General features: G+C 42.7%; 1 protein-coding gene across 2 annotated transcripts in view; it reads right to left on the reverse strand.

Annotated features, from left to right (window-relative positions):
• Positions 1 to 1680: 1680 nt before the first annotated feature.
• vps72a (vacuolar protein sorting 72 homolog a) overlaps positions 1681 to 22810 on the reverse strand; it is a 35424-nt gene continuing 14294 nt past the window's right edge. Inside the window, 5 exon segments of one of the 2 annotated variants that reach the window (NM_001140990.1) lie at positions 1681 to 2370; positions 10357 to 10501; positions 11078 to 11254; positions 16360 to 16474; positions 17957 to 18109. In NM_001140990.1, coding sequence (NP_001134462.1) covers positions 1977 to 2370; positions 10357 to 10501; positions 11078 to 11254; positions 16360 to 16474; positions 17957 to 18109 — 984 coding nt within the window. In that variant the 3' untranslated portion in view covers positions 1681 to 1976. 2 annotated transcript variants of the gene reach the window in all.

A 22810-nucleotide genomic window follows, 5' to 3' on the forward strand; every position in this document is an offset into this window, starting at 1 on the left:
CCCATAGTCTGTTCTGGACTTGGGGATTGTTAAGAGACCTCTGGTGGCATGTCTTGTAGGGATGGGTGTCCGAGCTGTGTGCTAGCAGTTTAAAACAGACACCTCAACGCATTCAGCATGTCAACACTTCTTACAAAAAACAAGTAGTGATGTCAATCTCTCCTCCACTTTAAGCCATGAGAGATTTACATGCATAGTATTAATGTTAGCTCTCCGTGTACATTTAAGGGCCAGCCATGCTGACCTGTTCTGTGCCACTTTTAGTTTTCCCCGAGGTCCCTCTTCTTAACTCTCCGGCAACTGAGTTAGGAAGGACACCTGTATCTTTGTAGTGACTGGGTGTATTGATACACCATCCAAAGCCTAATTAATAACTTCACCATGCGCAAAGAGATATTCACCATCTGCTTTTTATTACATTTTTTAAAAACATCTACCGAGGCATTGAAAAAGCTCCCTGGTCTTTGTGGTTGAATTTCACTACTCCACACAACTCATGTGATTTGTTAAGCACATTGTTACCCCTGAACTTATTTAGGCTTCCCATAACAAAGAGGTTGAATACTTAATGACTAAAGACATTTCAGATTTTAATTTTGTAAAATGTTCTACAAACACAATTCCACTGACATTATGGTGTGTGTAGATCAGTGACAAAATCTCTTATCCATTTTAAATTCAGGCTGTAACAACAAAATGTTGAAAAAGTAAAGGGTTGGGAATACTTTCTGAAGGCGCTGTATGTGTTTGCTTCAAGTTGTGTATTTACAGTCTTATGTATTGCGTTGTCATCAAGTCCAATTCGAATGTTAGTCCATTATAGCCTAGTTTGTTAAATAGTCTTCCCCATATTTGCTAAATATGTTGAACATGTTTGCAGTCCACAGTTCTAATGGCATTGCTTCAATATGGAAATACATTGTTAAAACATAGGCTATAGCATTCACACTGATATAGGGGCTAGGGCAACTGGAAATTGTAGATCCTCAAAAGAAATCAGCAGTTGATATGGAGGACTGAATAGTTTGGAGGAGCATGTCTTCGGTAATCAGACGAGTGACGCTCTTTGAAAATGGGGATGGATAGCCTACTTGAACAAGCGAAATGCAGCTATGTGAATTGGGAATAATGAAAAAGCATGAGGGCAAAAACCTCAAATATTTCAAAGCAGTTTCAGTAGACCATTTAAATCTCCTTTATTCATAGGCTACTTGGCTAATGGCCAGCATAAAAATACACACCAATGAGATTCTGCTATTAAGGAGAGGGTAGGCTGTGCTTAGTTTTTAATCAAGTTAAATGAAATGGGGGGGAAGAAACTGAGTGTTTATTTATGTTTCTAAATATGAGATTTACCGGCACATCTATCCTTCCATGAGCACTGTGCGTCATGACTGGATAGGCTGTGCTTCCGCTCTCAAAATCCATGCCATTATCAACTGCGTTACCGTTAAGACCTGCTTTTCGTGGGTCTTAAAACTTCCCATTAGCACTGCATGAAATTCACTATTTTACTTGTTTTTAAGGACACTTCAAATATTGCCACTGGTTCCACAGGTAAATTGCCAAACCTGGTGTTAGATCTGTAAAATGCAGTGCGCCTGTTTTTCCATGACAGAATTGCAAACTAACCTGCGTTTGACACTTGCGCCTCCTTAGCTCCAGGCAAAAAAGGGCCCAGGATGTTAAAGGAAATTTATTCAACATTTTATTCACATACCTACAGGACAGTAGCTCTCCAGGAACAGGGTTGGAAAGCCCCGCTCTATCCCAAATGTAAATACTATTACTCCAATGTTTACAAACAAGAATTTCCATAGCCCTATGCTTCAGCTGTACACCAAAACAAGTACTGGGGCTGCCATTTCACTGAAAGATGAATCCCAGACTGTAGATTTAAATCTTTGAACAGATGAGGGGCTCTAAATCAAAGGAGGACAGACTTCTATAAATGACTTCTGAGATCATATAAGCCTCTACCTTGCAACTGTGCTCTGCTTGACCATTTTCTGGCGTGCACTCCTGGAACCTGAGGCATCAACCACAGAGAAACCCCCAGCAGAGTTGGGGAATCCATGAGCTGCCACATATTTGCGGTAGGCTTCGCGAATAATGCGAAAGGCTCGTGTGTTGGCATAGGGGATGTCTGTAACTGGGTCTCTGTATAATGCAGCCTTGTGGGTGACAGGACAGACTTCCTGGGTGGGGGGCTGGGAGCCGGTCCGCACAGCCTGGGGGAAGGCAGCCTCAAAGGCCTCCTCGTCGCTAAAGGTGATGTAAGTGCGGGAGCAAAGACCTCCCAAGGGTTGCTGCGAAGGCATTGGACTTGGTGCCACAGGAGCAACGAGCAGCGGTGTGTCCTGGTCTAACCTTTAAAAAAACAAATACAAACACTTTAGTTAGTGGTACATAGACTCCCTGGCTAAATAAAGGTTAAATATGTAATAAAAACAGACTACCGACAATGGGCAATAATAGCTTTATTGTAAACAATGCTGTACTCTACTCCAGGTCTACACTGTTGCCATTGCCAAGTAGCCTTAGGCTACAGTGGCTACTTGGGCTTAAATAACAATGAGACAAAAACGATACAGAAAATGCATCCAATATTACTTTCACATTAAAATAGTACTTGATTTCAGCAAGACGGCTGCTGCATCCTGTCTGTGTGTTTTTTATTTTTTTTAATTTAACTAGGCAAGTCAGTTAAGAACAAATTCTTATTTTCAATGACGGCCTAGGAAAGGTGGGTTAACTGCCTTGTTCAGGGGCAGAACAACAGATTTTTACCTTGTCAGCTCGGGGATTCGATCGTGCAACCTTTCGGTTACTAGGCCAATGCTCTATCCACTAGGCTACCCTCCTGCCATCCCAGTGTTTGTTTGATTTAAGATAGCAACGTTGCTTTTCATACTAAATATGGTGTTCCAAAATCAATGGAAAGAAGGTATGCAAGTTAGGGCTATGGCGGTCATAAAATTTTGTCAGATGGTTATTGTCATGTAAAAGACTGCCGGTCTCACGGTAATTGACCATTAATGAACATAAACACATTTAGCATCTCCAGGCCTCCATGCATACAAGCCACTGTCTAATAAATCAATTGAAAATACACCATCACAAATAAATCCAGTATTTATTTCAGGCAGGTCTAAAGAAACATGATATGAAGAAAACGTATTTCAGAAGAACAGAATAGTTGGCCTACCGTATGTTATCTGGCTATGTGCCATGCCATAGGCTGTAGGCTTGTTCATCTAGCTGACAAGATAATAAGTCCTGTGCAATTATTTTATATTATATGATTTTATAATAAGAAGAATATAATTGAATTTAGCTGAATAAAAGAAAGGATATTTTTCCCATTCTGGAACGAGATGGCCCATATGAGGTGGCTATGTTGAGCGTAAAAGTGATAATTTGAAACAGGTCCTATATGGTAGATTTAGAGTTATTTGGCAACTTTAGTTGTGAATGATACAAATCATAGATGCCTTATGCCTCTTCATTTGAGAAAGTCGCAAAAAAATAAAAAAATAAAAAAAAATAAAACTTGCCTTCTGTTCCTTCCCATAGCCTCTTGACGGTCGCCTAGGATAGGGGGGCGCCACAGCGCATTTTGAAAAAAATTAGTGCCCATTTTAAACGGCCTACTACTCAAACTCAGAAGCAAGGATATGCATAGAATTAATACTTGTGGATAGAAAACACCCTAAAGTTTCTAAAACTGTTTGAATGGTGTCTGAGTATAACAGAACTCATATGGCAGTCAAAACCCCGAGACAGATCGAAACAGGAAGTGGAATTCTGAATTGCGGACTCAACTTCATCACGTTGCCTATTAATCACACCGTGAGCTATGGTTCATTGAGCACTTCCTATTGCTTCCACTAGATGTCCCCAGTCTTTACAAAGTGATTTGAGTCTCCTACTGTGAAAACTGACAGAATGATACAAATCATAGATGCCTTATGCTTCTTCATTTGAGAAAGTCGCAAAAAAATTAAAAAACTTGCATTCTGTTCCTTCCCTTAGGCTGCAAACTGTTCTTTCATCAAGTGATCATATTTTCATCCATCAGACTAGACTCAATTTAATCTAGTCTTTACTAATAAATAAAATTAGTTTAGATTTAGAATGGCCCATTTATCAAATGTGCAGGAAGAGGGGAAAGAGAAGAAAATGCATGTAATCTGTATGCACTCGAATAGCGAATGGAGGCCACTTTCCTGCTGGTTCGTTTCACTCATGTCGGGTAGGCTACTCCGGTTATTTCTCAGTGCAACAGGTGATATTCCGCCCAAACTCTGTACGCCATGGGCTCTCCAACCCTGTTCCTAACGCTACCAAGTGCTTGATTTGGGAAACCAAGTGAAAGCTGTTCGGGAACATCGATAGTAACATGTTTTCACAACAAAACATATTCCATTAAACTGTTAGCTAAAGGTAATGTGTCAGCCTATTATGAAAATATAAAAAAAGCCCAATTACTAGGCTATTCAAAACCAAATACAAATTCGTTATAATTGGAGGCTAACTCTGAATTTGTTTAATTTAGACTAGACCAATTACGTACCAAAGATATCTTAGATCTGTATTGTCTAATGGCACAATAATTATTTTAATTCAGTGTTGTTTTTTTCCTTCTTCAGGCTTGGGCTCATAGGTCTATGCGTGTGCATTAGAATGAATCATCACCTTAGAAAGCACTGTCCATTTCGTTGGGTTAGGCTTTGAAACATCCACAATGACCATGTTTTCCACAACCTGATGTTGAACTTTTCTTCAAATTGATTAATCACAGAGAGGCGAGTTTTAAAAGCACATACTGTTTTGATAAGTGTTTGATGTGATTTTTGATTGCATTTGCACTGATGTCAGAGTGGTTAGAAGGACAATAGAGCCCTGAGTACCAGGTCATTAGCGACCTGATGATCAATAGTGAGTTGGGTACTACTAACATGTCTAGAGTGCATAAGAGATTACCGTGACTCAGCGGTCACATAGAATTTCACTGCAGGCATGACTCATGTGTGGCGGCAATACGGTCACCGCAACAGCCCTATCAAATGCCTGGTCAAATGTTTTTGCCAAATCACCATTAAGTAATGTCAACCAAATAATTGAGTTGATGTGTTTTACATGTTTACCGACATGCCTCCATCCCTTCCATAGATGTTTTGCTAGTGGTGGCTAAAGTTAGCGGAAGTGTGTTGTGGCTGTTTAATGAACACTGAACCTTCTATTACAGTTTATCAGTTTGTCAGGTCCAAAGTCAGGTCTTGGGTACGGATGGACCCGTCAAGACCTCTAAATCACACAAAAGACATCAAATGCATTAAGAACAAATTCTTATTTACAATGACGGCCCGGACGACGCTGGGCGCAATTGTGCGCCGCCCTATGGACTCTCAATCACGGCCCAGATGTGATACTGCCTGGATTCGAACAAGGGACTGTAGTGACACCTCATGCACTGAGATGCAGTGCCTTAGACTGCTGCGTCCGTGTGTGTGTGTTAACTATTTAACTGTACTAGAAGGCTTAAAAGGCCACAAAAAAGCTTCCAGAAAATTGGAACGGAAATGGCGCCACACCAAACTGGAAGTCTTCCGACTAGCTTGGAAAGACAGTACCGTGCAGTATCGAAGAGCCCTTACTGCTGCTCGATCATCCTATTTTTCCAACTTAATTGAGGAAAATAAGAACAATCCGAAATTTCTTTTTGATACTGTCGCAAAGCTAACTAAAAAGCAGCCTTCGCAAATGGAGGATGGCTTTCACTTCAGCAGTAATACATTTATGAACTTCTTTGAGGAAAAGATCATGATCATTAGAAAGCAAATTACAGACTCCTCTTTAAATCTGGGTATTCCTCCAAAGCTCCATTGTCCTGAGTCTGCACAACTCTGCCAGGACCTAGGATCAAGGGAGATACTAAAGTGTTTTAGTACTATATCTCTTGACGCAATGATGAAAATAATCATGGCCTCCAAACCCTCAAGCTGCATACTGGACCCTATTCCAACTAAACTATTGAAAGAGCTGCTTCCTGTGCTTGGCCCTCCTATGTTGAACATAATAAACGGCTCTCTATCCACCGGATGTGTACCAAGCTCACTAAAAGTGGCAGTAATAAAGCCTCTCTTGAAAAAGCCGAATCTTGATCCAGAAATTATAAAAAACTATCGGCCTATATCGAATCTTCCATTCCTCTCAAAAATTTTAGAAAAAGCTGTTGCACAGCAACTCACTGCCTTCCTGAAGACAAACAATGTATACGAAACGCTTCAGTCTGGTTTTAGACCCCATCATAGCACTGAGACTGCACTTGTGAAGGTGGTAAATGACCTTTTAATGACGTCAGACCGAGGCTCTGCATCTGTCCTCGTGCTCCTAGATCTTAGTGCCACTTTTGATACCATCGATCACCACATTCTTTTGGAGAGATTGGAAACCCAAATTGGTCTACATGGACAAGTTCTGGCCTGGTTTAGATCTTATCTGTCGGAAAGATATCAGTTTGTCTCTGTGAATGGTTTGTCCTCTGACAAATCAATTGTAAATTTCGGTGTTCCTCAAGGTTCCGTTTTAGGACCACTATATATATTTTACCTCTTGGGGATGTCATTCGAAAACATAATGTTAAATTTCACTGCTATGCGGACGACACACAGCTGTACATTTCAATGAAACATGGTGAAGCCCCAAAATTGCCCTCGCTAGAAGCCTGTGTTTCAGACATAAAGAAGTGGATGGCTGCAAACTTTATACTTTTAAACTCGGACAAAACAGAGATGCTTGTTCTAGGTCCCAAGAAACAAAGAGATCTTCTGTTGAATCTGACAATTAATCTGGATGGTTGTACAGTCGTCTCAAATAAAACTGTGAAGGACCTCGGCGTTACTCTGGACCCTGATCTCTCTTTTGAAGAACATATCAAGACTGTTTCAAGGACAGCTTTTTTCCATCTACGTAACATTGCAAAAATCAGAAATTTTCTGTCCAAAAATGACGCAGAAAAATTAATCCATGCTTTTGTTACTTCTAGGCTGGACTACTGCAATGCTCTACTTTCCGGCTACCCGGATAAAGCACTAAATAAACTTCAGTTAGTGCTAAATACGGCTGCTAGAATCCTGACTAGAACCCAAAAATTTGATCATATTACTCCAGTGCTAGCCTCCCTACACTGGCTTCCTGTTAAGGCAAGGGCTGATTTCAAGGTTTTACTGCTAACCTACAAAGCATTACATGGGCTTGCTCCTACCTATCTTTCCGATTTGGTCCTGCCGTACAAACCTACACGTACGCTACGGTCACAAGGCACGCAGGCCTCCTAATTGTCCCTAGAATTTCTAAGCAAACGGCTGGAGGTAGGGCTTTCTCCTATAGAGCTCCATTTTTATGGAATGGTCTGCCTACCAATGTGAGAGACGCAGACTCAGTCTCAACCTTTAAGTCTTTACTGAAGACTTATCTCTTCAGTAGGTCCTATGATTAAGTATAGTCTGGCCCAGGAGTGTGAAGGTGAACGGAAAGGCTGGAGCAACGAACCGCCCTTGCTGTCTCTGCCTTGCCGGTTCCCCTCTTTCCACTGGGATTCTCTGCCTCTAACCCTTTTACAGGGGCTGAGTCACTGGCCTACTGGTGTTCTTCCATGCCGTCCATGGGAGGGGTGCGTCACTTGAGTGGGTTGAGTCACTGACGTGGTCTTCCTGTCTGGGTTGGCGCCCCCCCTTGGGTTGTGCCATGGCGGAGATCGTTGTGGGCTATACTCGGCCTTGTCTTAGGACGGTAAGTTGGTGGTTGGAGACATCCCTCTAGTGGTGTGGGGGCTGTGCTTTGGCAAAGTGGGTGGGGTTATATCCTGCCTGTTTGGCCCTGTCCGGGGTATCATCGGATGGGGCCACAGTGTCTTCTGATCCCTCCTGTCTCAGCCTCCAGTATTTATGCTGCAGTAGTTTATGTGTCGGGGGCTAGGGTCAGTCTGTTACATCTGGAGTATTTCTCTTGTCTTATCCGGTGTCCTGTGTGTATTTAAATATGCTCTCTCTAATTCTCTCTTTCTGTCTTTCTCTCGGAGGACCTGAGCCCTAGGACCATGCCTCAGGACTACCTGGTATGATGACTCCTTGCTGTCCCCAGTCCACCTGGCCGTGCTGCTGCTCCAGTTTCAACTGTTCTGCCTGCGGCTATGGAACCCTGAGCTGTTCACCGGACGTGCTTGTTGCACCCTCGACAACTACTATGATTATTATTATTTGACCATGCTGGTCATTTATGAACATTTGAACATTTTGACCATGTTCTGTTATAATATCCACCCTGCACAGCCAGAAGAGGACTGGCCACCCCTCATAGCCTGGTTCCTCTCTAGGTTTCTTCCTAGGTTTTTGGCCTTTCTAGGGAGTTTTTCCTAGGGAGTTTTTCCTAGCCACCGTGCTTCTTTCACATGCTTTGCTTGCTGTTTGGGGTTTTAGGCTGGGTTTCTGTACAGCACTTTGAGAATATCAGCTGATGTACGAAGGGCTATATAAAAATAAATTTGATTTGATATCGGTGTTGGCCAAAAATGTCACATCGGTGCATCACTAAAAATAACAATTAAGGTGCAACAATAAAATAACAGTTGCGAGGCTATATACAGGGGGTTCCGGTACAGAGTCAACGTGCGGGGGCACAGGTTACTTGAGGTAATATGTACATGTAGGTAGAGGTAAAGTGACTATGCATGGATAATAAACAGAGTAGCAGCAGTGTAAAAATGGGTTGGGGTGGGGGACAATGCAAATAGTCTGGGTAACCATTTGATTAGCTGTTCAGGAGTCTTATGGTTTGGGGGTAGATGCTGTTAAGAAGCCTTTTGGACCTAGACTTGGCCCTCCGGTACCGCTTGCCGTGCAGTAGCAGAGAGAACAGTCCATGACTAGGGTGGCTGGAGTCTTTGGCAATTTTTAGGGCTTTCCTCTGACACCGCCTGGTACAGAGGTCCTGGATGGCAGGAATATTGGAATCTTGATGTACTACTGGGCCGTAGGCACTACCCTCTGTGGTGCCTTGCGGTCGGAGGCCGAGCAGCTGCCATACCAGGCGGTGATGCAACCAGTCAGTATGCTCTCAAATGGTGCAGCTGTAGAACTTTGAAAATATTTGCCATGGGTCCTCAGATCCTCAGTCTCCTGAGGGGGAATAGGCATTGTCGTGCCCTCTTCATGACTGTCTTGGTGTGTTTGGACCATGATCGTTTATTGGTGATGTGGTTGAAGGTCTCAACCTGCTCCACTATAGCCCCATCCATGGGAATGGGGGCATGCTCAGTCCTCCTTTTCCTGCAGTCCACAATCATCTCCTTTGTCTTCATCACGTTTAGGGAGAGGCTGTTGTCCTGGCACCACACGGCCAGGTCTCTGACCTCGCTATAGGCTGTCTCATCGTTGTCGGTGATCAGACCTAACAATGTTGTGTCGTCGGCAAACTTCATGATGGTGTTGAAATCGTGCTCGAGGGGGCCCCCGTGTTGAGGATCAGCGAGTTGTTACCTACCCTTACCACCCGGGGAGGCCTGTCAGGAAGTCCAGGATCCATTTGCAGAGGGGGGTGTTTAGTCCCAGGGTTATTAGCTTCGTGATGAGCTTTGAGGGCACTATGGTGTTGAACGCTGAGCTGTAGTCAATGAATAGCATTCTCACATAGGTGTTCCTTTTGTCCAGGTGGGAAAGGGCAGTGTGGAGTGCATTAGAGATTGTAGCATCTGTGGATCTGTTGGGGCGGTATGTAAATTGGAGTCGGTCTAGGGTTTCTGGGATGATGGTGTTGATGTGAGCCATGACCAGCCCTTCAAAGCATTTCATGGCTACAGACGTGAGTGCTACGGGTCGGTAGTCATTTAGGCAGGTTACCTTAGTGTTCTTGGGCACAGGGACTATGGTGGTCTGCTTGAAACATGTTGGTATTGAACATTTTCATCAGGTTGTTTTTATTTGCCGGCTTTAGGCATATTGTATTTTATTTAGTTGAAGACTGCTGCATTGGCTATCTCGGAGTTCCACGTGCTCATTTCTTTAGCCGCCAATGGATCACAGTGTAGGCTATCAATGTGTCCATATGGCAGAGGCTGGTGCTCTCGCCTTAGTATCATTGACAATGACAATGACTGCCTGTCTTTAGGACAACACCCTTGAAAAAATGTGCCGGTCTATGGAAATCAAATGCCTGTCCAACTGATTCGTTTTGCTGCCGGCCCTGCATTTATCCAGATACTAGAAGGCTTTTAATTCTGAAACTCAATGCAGATATTTAGCAAATTTTTCAGCAAAACAAAACTCTCCCACCCCTAAATATGTGTCTCCTTACCCTTCCACATCCACATTTTCCTCTTTTAAGATGGAGTGGGGCACCAGGGGCATGAGGACAGAGTGGTAGCGGATGGTGGGGCCCTCAAATCGCCGCTTCTTATGGACCTGTTTTTTCTTGTCAGCCTCAAGACGCTCGTAGTTCTCTTTAAAATAAGAACATACAGAAATGGTCAATTAACATAACCCTGGCCAAGCTCTGGACATATTTTCTCACATTGTTCAGTATGCACTGCCATGTGTCATATCTTTTAGCGCTAGGTATTTTTTCTGTCAATTATTCTGGATGGGCAAGAGACCCATAAACGGCTTTGCATGGACAAATCTCCGCTCCGTCTCATTCTGTGAGACTTCCATTTTTCCTTCCCTGCTTCTGTCCTTAAAACCTCCATTTTAAATAGATTTTTAGACAGTTTATTTCCCACCAACTTGAAATGGGGATTAATAGGAACCCATTGTAATCCATTCAAGTACCATGAGCTGTTAACTTGTATATTCAAGTGCCACTATATGTCTGTAATTACTATTCAGGTAGTTTAAACACCTGCAATTATGGTGTGCACTCCCTTGTATTTTTGCACAATTTCTTGTTACTGTTTCACTGTGCCTATGTGGACGGTGATGTTATGAATCAGTAAACTTAATTGAACTTGAACCACGTCGTCGTTATTGGGAATTAATAGGGCAACTCTTGACTATTTAGATTCCCCCTTTAGTCTTACCTAGGGATCGGAGGTTGACCTCAGCAGTTATTTTGGCCTCAGCCAGCAACTCTTCCTGGGTCAGGGGTCGGTCGTGGTGGGCTCCCCTCCGCCGTCGTGGGGCATCCTGTCTTTCTTGCAGTCGCAGGTTGGTCTTCCGCGTATGCTCGCTGGTCGACTGGCGCACAGACTTCCGAGCTGGGGAAGTTGCCAGTCAGTGACAAGGCTTACAGGGACGTTCCACTCAAAATACAATTTAACATTATTAAATTAGTCAATTCCCCAATACGTGTCTGCATTAGATTTGACACTATAGGCTAAATCACAGAGTCAAAAAAAGGTAGAGGATGCATCTCCTATCTTTGCCATTAATCGCTTCTGTGACAGCATGTTTAACCTTGTGTGTCGGTATCTCCCTTTTAACGTAGTCAAATGGCTTATTCTTTTGGGGTTTCATTGGGCATTAAGCCAACGTTAATGATTTACTGCCCACAGCAGTGCTGGACTGTTGCTCAGGCGTATAATTAATTGGTAGTTCCCTCCTGGATGTAATTCTGTGATCCCCATAACCCAGTTGCAAGTTCCACCAAGTTATGTTCCATTCTATGAGTCATTTGTACCGAGTGTGCCCTGTACCTTTTCATACTATGTGTTCTTACATATTTGACTATTTTCACAAATGTAATGTTGGCACATTTTTCAGAAAGGGATACTTTTGTAATACGAGTTGGACTGGACTGTTTGTAAGGCGTTGGGCCATATGGTAATACTGCCAACAATTAACTGTTTAGACATTTATTTTTTATTTTTTGGTAAACAGCAAAAAAGGAAATATCACATTTACATAAGTATTCAGACCCTTTTACTTAGTACTTTGTTTAAGCACCTTTGGCAGCGATTACAGCCTCGAGTCTTCTTGGGTATGACGCTACAAGTTTGGCAGAAACTCCCCAAATACAGATGTGCCATTCTTCTCTGCAGATCCTCTCAAGCTCTGTCAGGTTGGATGGGGAGCGTCGCTGCACAGCTATTTTCAGGTCTCGCCAGAGACATTCGATCAGGTTCAAGTCCGGGCTCTGGCTGGGCCACTCAAGGACATTGAGACTTGTCCCGAAGCCACTCCTGCATTGTCTTGACTGTGTGCTTAGGGTCGTTGTCCTGTTGGAAGGTGAACCGTCACCCCAGTCAGGTCCTGAGTGCTCTGGAGCAGGTATTCATCAAGAATCTTTCAGTACTTCGCTCCGTTCATCTTTCACCACAATCCTGACTAGTCTCCCAGTCCCTGCCACTGAAAAACATCCCCACAGCATGATTCTACCACTACTATGCTTCACCATAGGGATGGTGCCAGGTTTCCTCCAGACGTGACGCTTGGCATTCAGGTCAACAAGTTCAATTGTGGCTTCATCAGACCAGAGAACATTGTTTCTCATGGTCTGAGTCCTTTATGTGCCTTTTGGCAAACTCCATGCGGGCTGTCATGTGCATTTTACTGAGAAGTGGCTTCTGTCTGGCCACTCTACCATAAAGGCCTGATTGGTGAAGTGCTGCAGAGATAGTTGTCCTTCTGGAAGGTTCTCCCATCTCCACAGAAGAACTCTGGAGATCTGTCAGTGACCATCAGGTTCTTGGTCACCTCCCTTACCAAGGCCGTTCTCCCATGATTGCTCACTTTGGCCGGGCGCCCAGCTCTAGGAAGTCTTGGCGGCTCCAAACTTCTTCCATTTAAGAATGATGGAGGCCACTGTTCTTGGGGACCTTCAACGCTGAAGAAATGTTTTGGTACCATTCCACAGATCTCTGCCGCGACACAATCCTGTCTCAGAGCTCTACAGACAATTCCTTCAACCTCATGGGTTGGATTTTGCTCTGACATGCACTGTCAACTGTGGGACCTTATATAGACAGGTGTGTGCCTTTCCAAATCATGTCCAATCAATTGGATTAACCACAGGTGGACTCCAATCAAGTTGTAGAAACATCAAGGATGATCAATGGAAACAGGATGCACCGGAGCTCAATTTCGAGTCTCATAGCAAAGGGACTGAATATTTATTTTAATACATTTGCACAAATTAGAAAAAAACAGATTTTGCTTTGTGATTATGGTGTATTGTGTGTAGATTGATGAAGAAAATATTTAATTTAATCAATTTTATAATAAGGCTTTAATGTAATAAAATTTGGGAAAAGTCAAGGGGTCTGAATACTTTCCGAATGCACTGAGATAAAGAGATATACACATACATACATACATACATACACTACCGTTCAAAAGTTTGGGGTCATTTAGAAATGTCCTTGTTTTTGAAAGAAAAGCTATTTTTTTTTACCATTAAAATAACATAAAATTCATCAGAAATACAGTGTAGACATTGTTAATGTTGTAAATGACTATTGTAGCTGGAAACGGCAGATTTTTTTATGAATTACTACATAGGCGTATAGAGGCCCATTATCAGCAACCATCACTCCTGTGTTCCAATTAGCACGTTGTGTTAGCTAATCCAAGTTTCTCATTTTAAAAGGCTAATAATTGATCAATAGAAAACCCTTTTGCAATTATGTTAGCACAGCTGAAAACTGTTGGTCGGATTAAAGAAGCAATAAAACTGGCCTTTAGACTGGTTGAGTACCAGAAGCATCAGCATTTGTGGTTTCGATTACAGGCTCAAAATGGCCAGAAACACAGTACTTTCTTCTGAAACTTGTCAGCCTATTCTTGTTCTGAGAAATGAAGGCTATTCCATGTGAGAAATTGCCAAGAAACTGAAGATCTCGTATAACACGGTGTACTACTCATTTCACAGAACAGCGCAAACTGTCTCTAACCAGAATAGAAAGGAGTGGGAGGCCGGCCCCCCAACTTTTAGTTGTAGTCTAGTGGTTGATCGCCTATGTTTGCGGTCCCCCAGGGGTGCACATTGTGGTTGTTGGGTAGAAGTAGTGAGGATGCAAGTTCATTAAGTTACCTTATAAGCTTTGGTGACAACTCGACTCACACACACACACACACACACACACACACACACACACACACACACACACACACACACACACACACACACACACACACTTGAAGTCGGAAGTTTACATACACCTTAGGCAAATACATTTAAACTCAGTTTCACAATTCCTGACATTTAATCCAAGTAAAATTTCTCTGTCTTAGGTCAGTTAGGATCACCACTTTATTTTAAGAATGTGAAATGTTTATTTCACCACATTCCCAGTGGGTCAGAAGTTTACATACACTTAATTAGTATTTGGTAGCATTGCCTTTAAATTGTTTAACTTGGGTCAAATGTTTTGAGTAGCCTTCCACAAGCTTCCCACAATAAGTTGGGTGAATTTTGGCCCATTCCCCCCGACAGAGCTGGTGTAACTGGGTCAGGCCTCCTTGCTCACACACACTTTTTCAGTTCTGCCCACAAATTTTCTATAGGATTGAGGGCAGGGCTTTGTGATGACCACTCCAAAACCTTGACTTTGTTGTCCTCAAGCCATTTTGCCACAACTTTGCAAGTACGCTTGGGGTCATTGTCCATTTGGAAGACCCATTTGCGACCAAGCTTTAACTTCTTGACTGATGTCTTGAGATGTTGCTTCAATATATCCACATCATTTTCCTTCGTCATGATGCCATCTATTTTGTGAAGTGCACCAGTCCCTCCTGCAGCAAAGCACCACCACAACATGATGCTGCCACCCCCGTGCTTCACGGTTGGGATGATGTTCTTTGGCTTGCAAGTATCCCCCTTTATCCTCCAAACATAACGATGGTCATTATGGCCAAACAGTTCTATTTTTGTTTCATCAGACCAGAGGACATTTCTCCAAAAAGTACGATCTTTGCCCCCATGTGCAGTTGCAAACCGTAGTCTGGCTTTTTTATGGCAGTTTTGGAGCAGTGGCTTCTTCCTTGCTGAGAAGCCTTTCAGGTTATGTCGATATAGGACTCGTTTTACTGTGGATATAGATACTCTTGTACCCGTTTCCTCCAGCATCTTCACAAGGTCCTTTGCTGTTGTTCTGGGATTGATTTGCACTTTTCGCACCAAAGTACATTCATCTCTAGAAGACAGAACGCGTCTCCTTCCTGAGTGGTAGGACAGCTGCGTGGTCAAATGGTGTTTATACTTGCGTACTATTGTTTGTACAGATGAACGGGGTACCTTCAGGCATTTGGAAATTACTCCCAAGGATGAACCAGACTTGTGGAGGTCTACAATTTGTTCTGAGGTCTTGGCTGATTTTCCCATGATGTCAAGCAAAGAGGCACTGAGTTTGAAGGTAGGCCTTGAAATACATCCACAGGTACACCTCCAATTGACTCAAATGATATCAATTAGCCTATCAGAAGCTTCTAAAGCCATGACATAATTTTCTGGAATTTTCCAAGCTGTTTAAAGGCACAGTCAACTTAGTGTATGTAAACTTCTGACCCACTGGAATTGTGATACAGTGAACTATAAGTTTTAGTCTGTAAGTTATAAGTCTGTAAACAATTATTGGAAAAATTACGTGTGTCATGCACAAACTAGATGTCCTAACCGACTTGCCAAATCTAGTTTGTTGTGGCTGAAAAATGAGCTTTAATGACTCCAACCTAAGTGTATGTAAACTTCCAACTGTATATTTTTTTCATATATATATATATATATATATAAAATAAAACGATACCATATATAAATATCTGAGACATCGGTTGTGTAGATCCAGCTATGGTGCAGGTGGTGACACCAGAATTTGACTCCAGTTATTATGAGGAAGGCTGAGCGTGTGTGTATCAGCACTAGGAGTTGACGACTACTTTAGCTTACTAAGTAACTTCTGACAGTAAAAACTAAATTGTGATTGTTGCTGGTATTTGAGAAATGACTCATCGCTACTGTCTCAAAATGTTTGCCCAAAATGATTCATAATTTGGTCTCAAAATTACATTCCTACCATGCTGTCATCAGAAACAGGCTTTCCAACAAGAGAGAGAGCCTAGACGTAGCTATTTTAATTGACTCTTTCCACCATGCATATCTGCAACGCCCATGTTTGTTTACAGAGAATTCCATTTAAACATGAGATATTCAATGAAATGTGCAATTTTCCTTGGGCATTTTAAAGGACACATCTCAGATAATGCCACCCCTCCCACCTCAGCGTAAGCTTGCTAATGTCATATTGTTAAATTGCCAATCCTTACGTTATGGTAGGAAAATACCACAGCCAATACTGTAAACCCACTTGCGTTTGGGCAGTAAGTTGCTTTGCTGAAAATAGAGCCCGTACAGATAGAGGCCTCTTACTCTCTCCAAACTCCTGAAACTCCTGTGGCGCCCTCCTCTCCATTTTGGCTTTCTCTGTCTTCTTCAGCTCCTCTGAGGGCCTCTTTGGTTTAGGCTTGGTCACCTTCAGAGGTTCCTTGGAATAAAACAATCAACATGTGCGTGAAAAATTTGCATACAGTATGAAAAACACATGCAAAACCCACATGATTTATTCAAGTTCATACACCTCGGAAGTTCATACTTTGATAAATTTCCCTTTTCATAAACGGCATTATCTAAAACGATTAGGGCTGTCCCCGACAAAGAAAAATACATATACAGTGCATTCGGAAAATATTCAGACCCTTTCACTTTTTCCACATTTTGTTACATTGCCTTATTCTAAAATTGATTAAATAAAACATTTTCCTCATCAATCTACATACTATACCCTATAATGACAACGTGAAAACAGGTTTTTAGAATTCTTTCTAAACTAGCGCTCAGGACCTCAGATTGGGGCAAAGGTTTACCTTCCAACAGGACAACGACCCTAAGCAAACAGCCAAGACAACGAAGGTGTTGCTTCGGGACAAGTCTCTGAATGTCCTGTGGCCCAGTCAGAGCCCGGACTTGAACCCGATCGAACATCTCTGGAGAGACCTGAAAATAGTTGTGCAGCGACAACCTGACAGAGCTTGAGAAGACCTGTAAATAAGAAATGGGAGAAACTCCCCAAACACAGGTGTGCTAAGCTTGTAGCGTCATACCCAAGAAGACTCGAGGCTGTAATCGCTGCCAAAGGTGCTTCAACAAATTACTGAGTAAAGGGTCTGAATACTTCTGTAAATGTGATACTTTTAAAATTTTTATTAATACATTTGCTAAAATATATATATTTTTTTCGCCTTGTCATTATTGTGTGTAGATTGATGAGGAAAACATTTAATCAATTTTAAAATAAGGCTCTAACATAACAAAATGTGTAAAAAGTGAAGAGGTCTGAATACCTTCCAAATGCTCTGTATGAAATATAACCATATATAATGTCAATGTCTTAGACTGATGGACTGTGCCATCCCCACAGCCTCCACAATGGATCAGTCCACACAGTCGGGCGCGCATCAGACAGGTGTCTTGTACACCATGATATTTCGTTTTTTTTTTGTTGCTACTGCTCTACTAAAATAAATCTCGGTCGACCAATAGCCTATCGACCAAACAATGGACCAGTCGACTAAGTGAGGTCGGCTCTAAAAACGATAAAATCAAATGATGCATATCAATGAGGATATCAATGTCGCATGGTAGGGGGTCCAATATGGCTTAACTTTGAGCACCTTCTGCTCTTGAATGGATGGTCATATGCGAGTTGTGCCAAGATAATGTTCTATCAATGTGTTTGCCAAAGTCTGTTAGGCATACGCGTGGCCCTGATTATAACCATTTCTCTCATGGGTAAATGTGCATTGGAATTTTTGTTAAAATAAAAAAGGGTGATTAATTCAATATGGAATGACCCAGTTTTAACTTTTAGTTGTAGTCTAGTGGTTGATCACCTATGTTTGCGGTCCCCCAGGGGTGCACATTGTGGTTTTTGGGTAGAAGTAGTGAGGATGCAAGTGCATTAAGATACCTTATAAGCTTTGGTGACAACTCGACTCTTCCTGCGAGGAGCATCCTCCTCCTGGTCACTATCAGGCTCGTCACCCTCATCTATGTCAAAGTCACTGTCGACCTCGTCCTCTGTGTCCGAGTGCTCCCCTCTGTACTCATCATCTCCTGATTCCTTGAGGGAGAGTCCAAATCAAACATACATATTAATAATGGGCGATAGCGAATGAGCATGGCTAAATAAATGTTTTATTTCCATGGACCAAATAAACCCATAAAGCAACACAGTCTACTGTATAAAAATTGCCGGTGTCCAGGAGTTATAATTGGGACCATGCATACTCTGCTAATGCAGATACAAAAACAGAGAGAACCAAAGGGCAAGCTACAATACGGCAAAGTTAGCAAACAAGTAACTGCATTGAAGCCGCCATCTTTATGCATGCCAGCTAGTAGAAATAAGCTCAAGAGAGAAATATATCACTCACTCAATGCTAGTAGCCCCTACAACACCGTCCCCACAGAACAGACTTGAATGGGAATGTCTGTTCTAATAATACTTTGTGTGGTGTGAAAATGCGAGCCAGCGATGTACCTACTCATAAGACTACACAGTGAAGAGTCAAAGATACAGGCCAATTTGATTTGAAAACAGATCCATTATTATTATTAAATTTTTTTAAATAATTGGGCTAACTCAATATACTTTAAAATGGTGGGGGGAGGGACACAAACTCAATATACTTTAAAATGGTGGGGGGGGACACAAACTCAATATACTTTAAAATGGTGGGGGGGACACACAAACTCAGTTTTGGTGGGGGGGACAAATTCATAGTTTAAAATGGTGGGGGGGACACAAACTCAATATACTTTAAAATGGTGGGGGGGGGGTAACTAACATCAAGGCGGTGACCCGATCCTGTAGGTTCATGCTCTACAACATTCGCAGAGTACGACCCTGCCTCACACAGGAAGCGGCGCAGGTCCTAATCCAGGCACTTGTCATCTCCCGTCTGGATTACTGCAACTCGCTGTTGGCTGGGCTCCCTGCCTGTGCCATTAAACCCCTACAACTCATCCAGAACGCCGCAGCCCGTCTGGTGTTCAACCTTCCCAAGTTCTCTCACGTCACCCCGCTCCTCCGCTCTCTCCACTGGCTTCCAGTTGAAGCTCGCATCCGCTACAAGACCATGGTGATTGCCTACGGAGCTGTGAAGGGAACGGCACCTCCATACCTTCAGGCTCTGATCAGGCCCTACACCCAAACAAGGGCACTGCGATGGTGGAACAAGCTCCCTCACGACGCCAGGACAGCAGAGTCAATCACCACCTTCCGGAGACACCTGAAACCCCACCTCTTTAAGGAATACCTAGGATAGGATAAAGTAATCCTTCTAACCCCCCCCCTTAAAAGATTTAGATGCACTATTGTAAAGTGGTTGTTCCACTGGATATCATAAGGTGAATGCACCATTTTGTAAGTCGCTCTGGTTAAGAGCGTCTGCTAAATGACTTAAATGTAATGTAATGTAATGGGGGGACACAAACTCAATATACTTTAAAATGACTAAAACCAAATCGAAACAGTAATGGACCTATATTCATATTTTCTTGACTGTCCAGGCTGCTAACAAATCACTACACAGTCAGGGAGCATCACAAATGTGAAAAATTATGGATAGAGGACTCTTTTTTGCACATATTGACAGCAAGGACATCTAACAAATTTTCAGTGCGACCTTCCGGACATCATTGAAGACCGAATGCAGTCCCCAGCGCAAAATTAGTTTGACACCCCTGCATTAGGCCTAAGTGCTTTAAATCATTCTGTATTCTAAGGAAAGTCAATTTTGAAGTTTGCTGTATACTCACATCTGTCCTTTGTCGCTAAATGTTGCTGTAATTGGTTGCTGTAATCCATACGTTATGATAAATGATTAACGAGGTCTCCACCAAAATTTGCTTCAGATCTGTATGCGGCTGCCGTGCATCACAACCAAACATGAAGCGCCATCTCAACAATTAAACACATTTTATTGGACAAAAGATCTGGTTTGGAACTGTGTTTTAGCAAAGGCCACCTGTAATGCATTTATCATCAAAAAGTATGGATTCCTGCAATCAATAATAGCGCGCACACACACACACACACACACACACGTATATGTAAGCTTTACAAATGAAGGTTTCAAAAAAGAAGCTAGTGATAAAACAAGTAAAATCCACCAATCTCTTTATTTCTCTACTTCAGCGTTTCCCAAATTAGGGTTCACAAACAAAGTTTCCCGATTTGAAAATGGGGTCACTGCTTAGTTTAAAGAACCACATTTACGTGTGTAAGTTTTGTATATCCGCTATTCGCGGTGGGGACAAAGAGCGGTTTCTGTTTTGTTCCTACAAATTTGTCTCTAACTTTTGAACGTTTGGAGCTATTAGCTATTCCTAAAAGCTAAAACTCCAAGGAACACAAACATAATGACGCACACAAGCTATGCAGGACTCGACGGTGGGGACGGGTCAACGAGTTAGTTGGCTAACTTTGATAAAACCAGAAATAATTGTTGAAATAAAGGAAACACCAACAAAGTGTCTTAATAGGCAGGGCTGTGACGGTCATGGAATTTTGGATGACGTAATTGGCCAGCAAAATAACCACGGTCACCGTAATAACCTTTCAAACAGCATTTTTCCCCCCCTGGCAGCATCTGCTGTTATAGAAATAGAATGGGCTTCCCCATTCACGTCAATGATGGTGTGATGGAAAATGTTTGTGCTTTTCTAATAACCAATTTTTGTGTTCATGCAAGTGACTGATTGAACAAATCCTCACTATCAGTATCTGCAATTTGGCAATACACCCAGACCCTTGTTTTGAGAATGAAAGATGTTTCAACGTCTCAGCTTAGAGAGAAGAAGCTTCATGAGGTATTGGTCGGTCACATGAATGAAGCAAACGCTAATGATGAATTAATTATGAATGACGAATAAGCTAAATCATGCAAATATAACTTGTCTGCAGTATATAAGAGAACAGGACTGGGAGAGCTCCTGATCGACATGTGCATTAAGTTGGTTAGAACCTCTCCAGCGCACTGATAATATAGAATTATTAATTTAAGATTGACTTTGAGTGTCCCTGTGTAGAATTTGCCATTGCGAGAGTACCCATAGCAGCAAAACAGGAAGTAAAATGTGCTAAAATATGTGCTGTGATTTCTTGATTCACATTACAAAAAATATGAGCTAAATCAGTTATCATTTGAATGAACATTCTGTATTACCATGGAAATTATTGCATCACAATACCAGTCAGCCATTGAGTGTGTAACCATGAGTTTACCAGACAAATTGCCAGGGTTAGAGGTTCCTGGCCTGTGTGCTGCTGCATTGTGGTCATTCAGTCAGCTGTTCGTTCGACAAAAATAAATACAAATAATCACACACACTGCAGTTTATAAAGGTACACCACCCTGTTCATGAAAATAGATAGCTCCTACAGACAGTGAGTCACATGGGCGTGGCTTGCTATATACAGCAGGCAGACAGGCATCGAGGCATTCAGTTACTGTTCGATTTAACATTAGAATGGGCAAAAAGAGTGACCTAAGCGACTTTGAGCGTGATATGATTGTCGGTGCCAGGCACGCCGGAACCAGAATCTCAGAAACGGCTGCCCTCCTGGGCTTTTCTTGCACGACAGTGTCTAGGTTTTACCAAGAATGGTGCGACAAACAAAAAACATCCAGTCAGTGGCAGTCTTGTGGGCGAAAACAGATTGTCGTAGGAGAATGGCAAGAATCGTGCAAGCCAACAGGTGGGCCACAAAAGGCATCTCGGAACGCACTACTCGTCGATCCTTGTCATGGATGGGCTATTGCAGCAGATGACCACACCAGGTTCCACTCCTATCAACAACAAAAAAATAGAAGAAATGGCTCCATCGGGCACGCGATCACCAACACTGGACAACTGAGGAGTGGACAAACATCGCCTGGTTAGATGAATCCCGGTTCCTGTTGCGTCAGTGATGGCAGTCAGGATTTGGCATAAGTAGAAAGAGCCCATGGACCCATGCTGCCTGTTGTCAACGTTACAGGCTGGTGGCAGCGGTGTACCATCACGTCAGCATGAACCAACATCCCTGTAGAATGTTTCCGACTTGTAGAATCCATGCCCAAAGAATTCAGGCTGTTCTGGAGGCAAAGACTACAAGATGGGTGTACCTAAAAAAATCTGTCTGACTTCATAGATTCTACAAGTGTCTGGAACTCTAATGGAGGGATGAGACACCATTCTTCCACAACAAATTCCATCATTCCAAATTATGGAAGACTGGTTAAGACTGGTGTTTGCGGGTACTATTTAATGAAACTGCCAGTTGAGGACTTGTGAGGCGTCTGTTTCTCAAACTAGACACTAATGTACTTGTCTACTTGCTCAGTGGTGCACCGGGGCCTCCCACTCTTTCTATTCTGGTTAGAGCCAGTTTGCGCTGTTCTGTGAAGGGAGTAGTACACAGCGTTGTACGAGATCTTCAGTTTCTTAGTCATTTAGCAGACGCTCTTATCCAGAGCGACTTACAAATTGGTGCATCCACCTTATCTAGTGGAACAACCACTTTACAATAGTGCATCTAAATCTTTTAGGGGGGGGGGGGGGTTAGAAGGATTACTTTATCCTATCCTAGGTATTCCTTAAAGAGGTGGGGTTTCAGGTGTCTCCGGAAGGTGGTGATTGACTCCGCTGTCCTGGCGTCGTGAGGGAGCTTGTTCCACCATTGGGGTGCCAGAGCAGCGAACAGTTTTGACTGGGCTGAGCGGGAACTGTGCTTCCTCAGAGGTAGGGGGGCCAGCAGGCCAGAGGTGGATGAACG

The sequence above is a fragment of the Salmo salar genome, chromosome ssa27 (genome assembly GCF_905237065.1).
Source record: "Salmo salar chromosome ssa27, Ssal_v3.1, whole genome shotgun sequence".
In the NCBI taxonomy this organism is placed as follows: domain Eukaryota; kingdom Metazoa; phylum Chordata; class Actinopteri; order Salmoniformes; family Salmonidae; genus Salmo; species Salmo salar.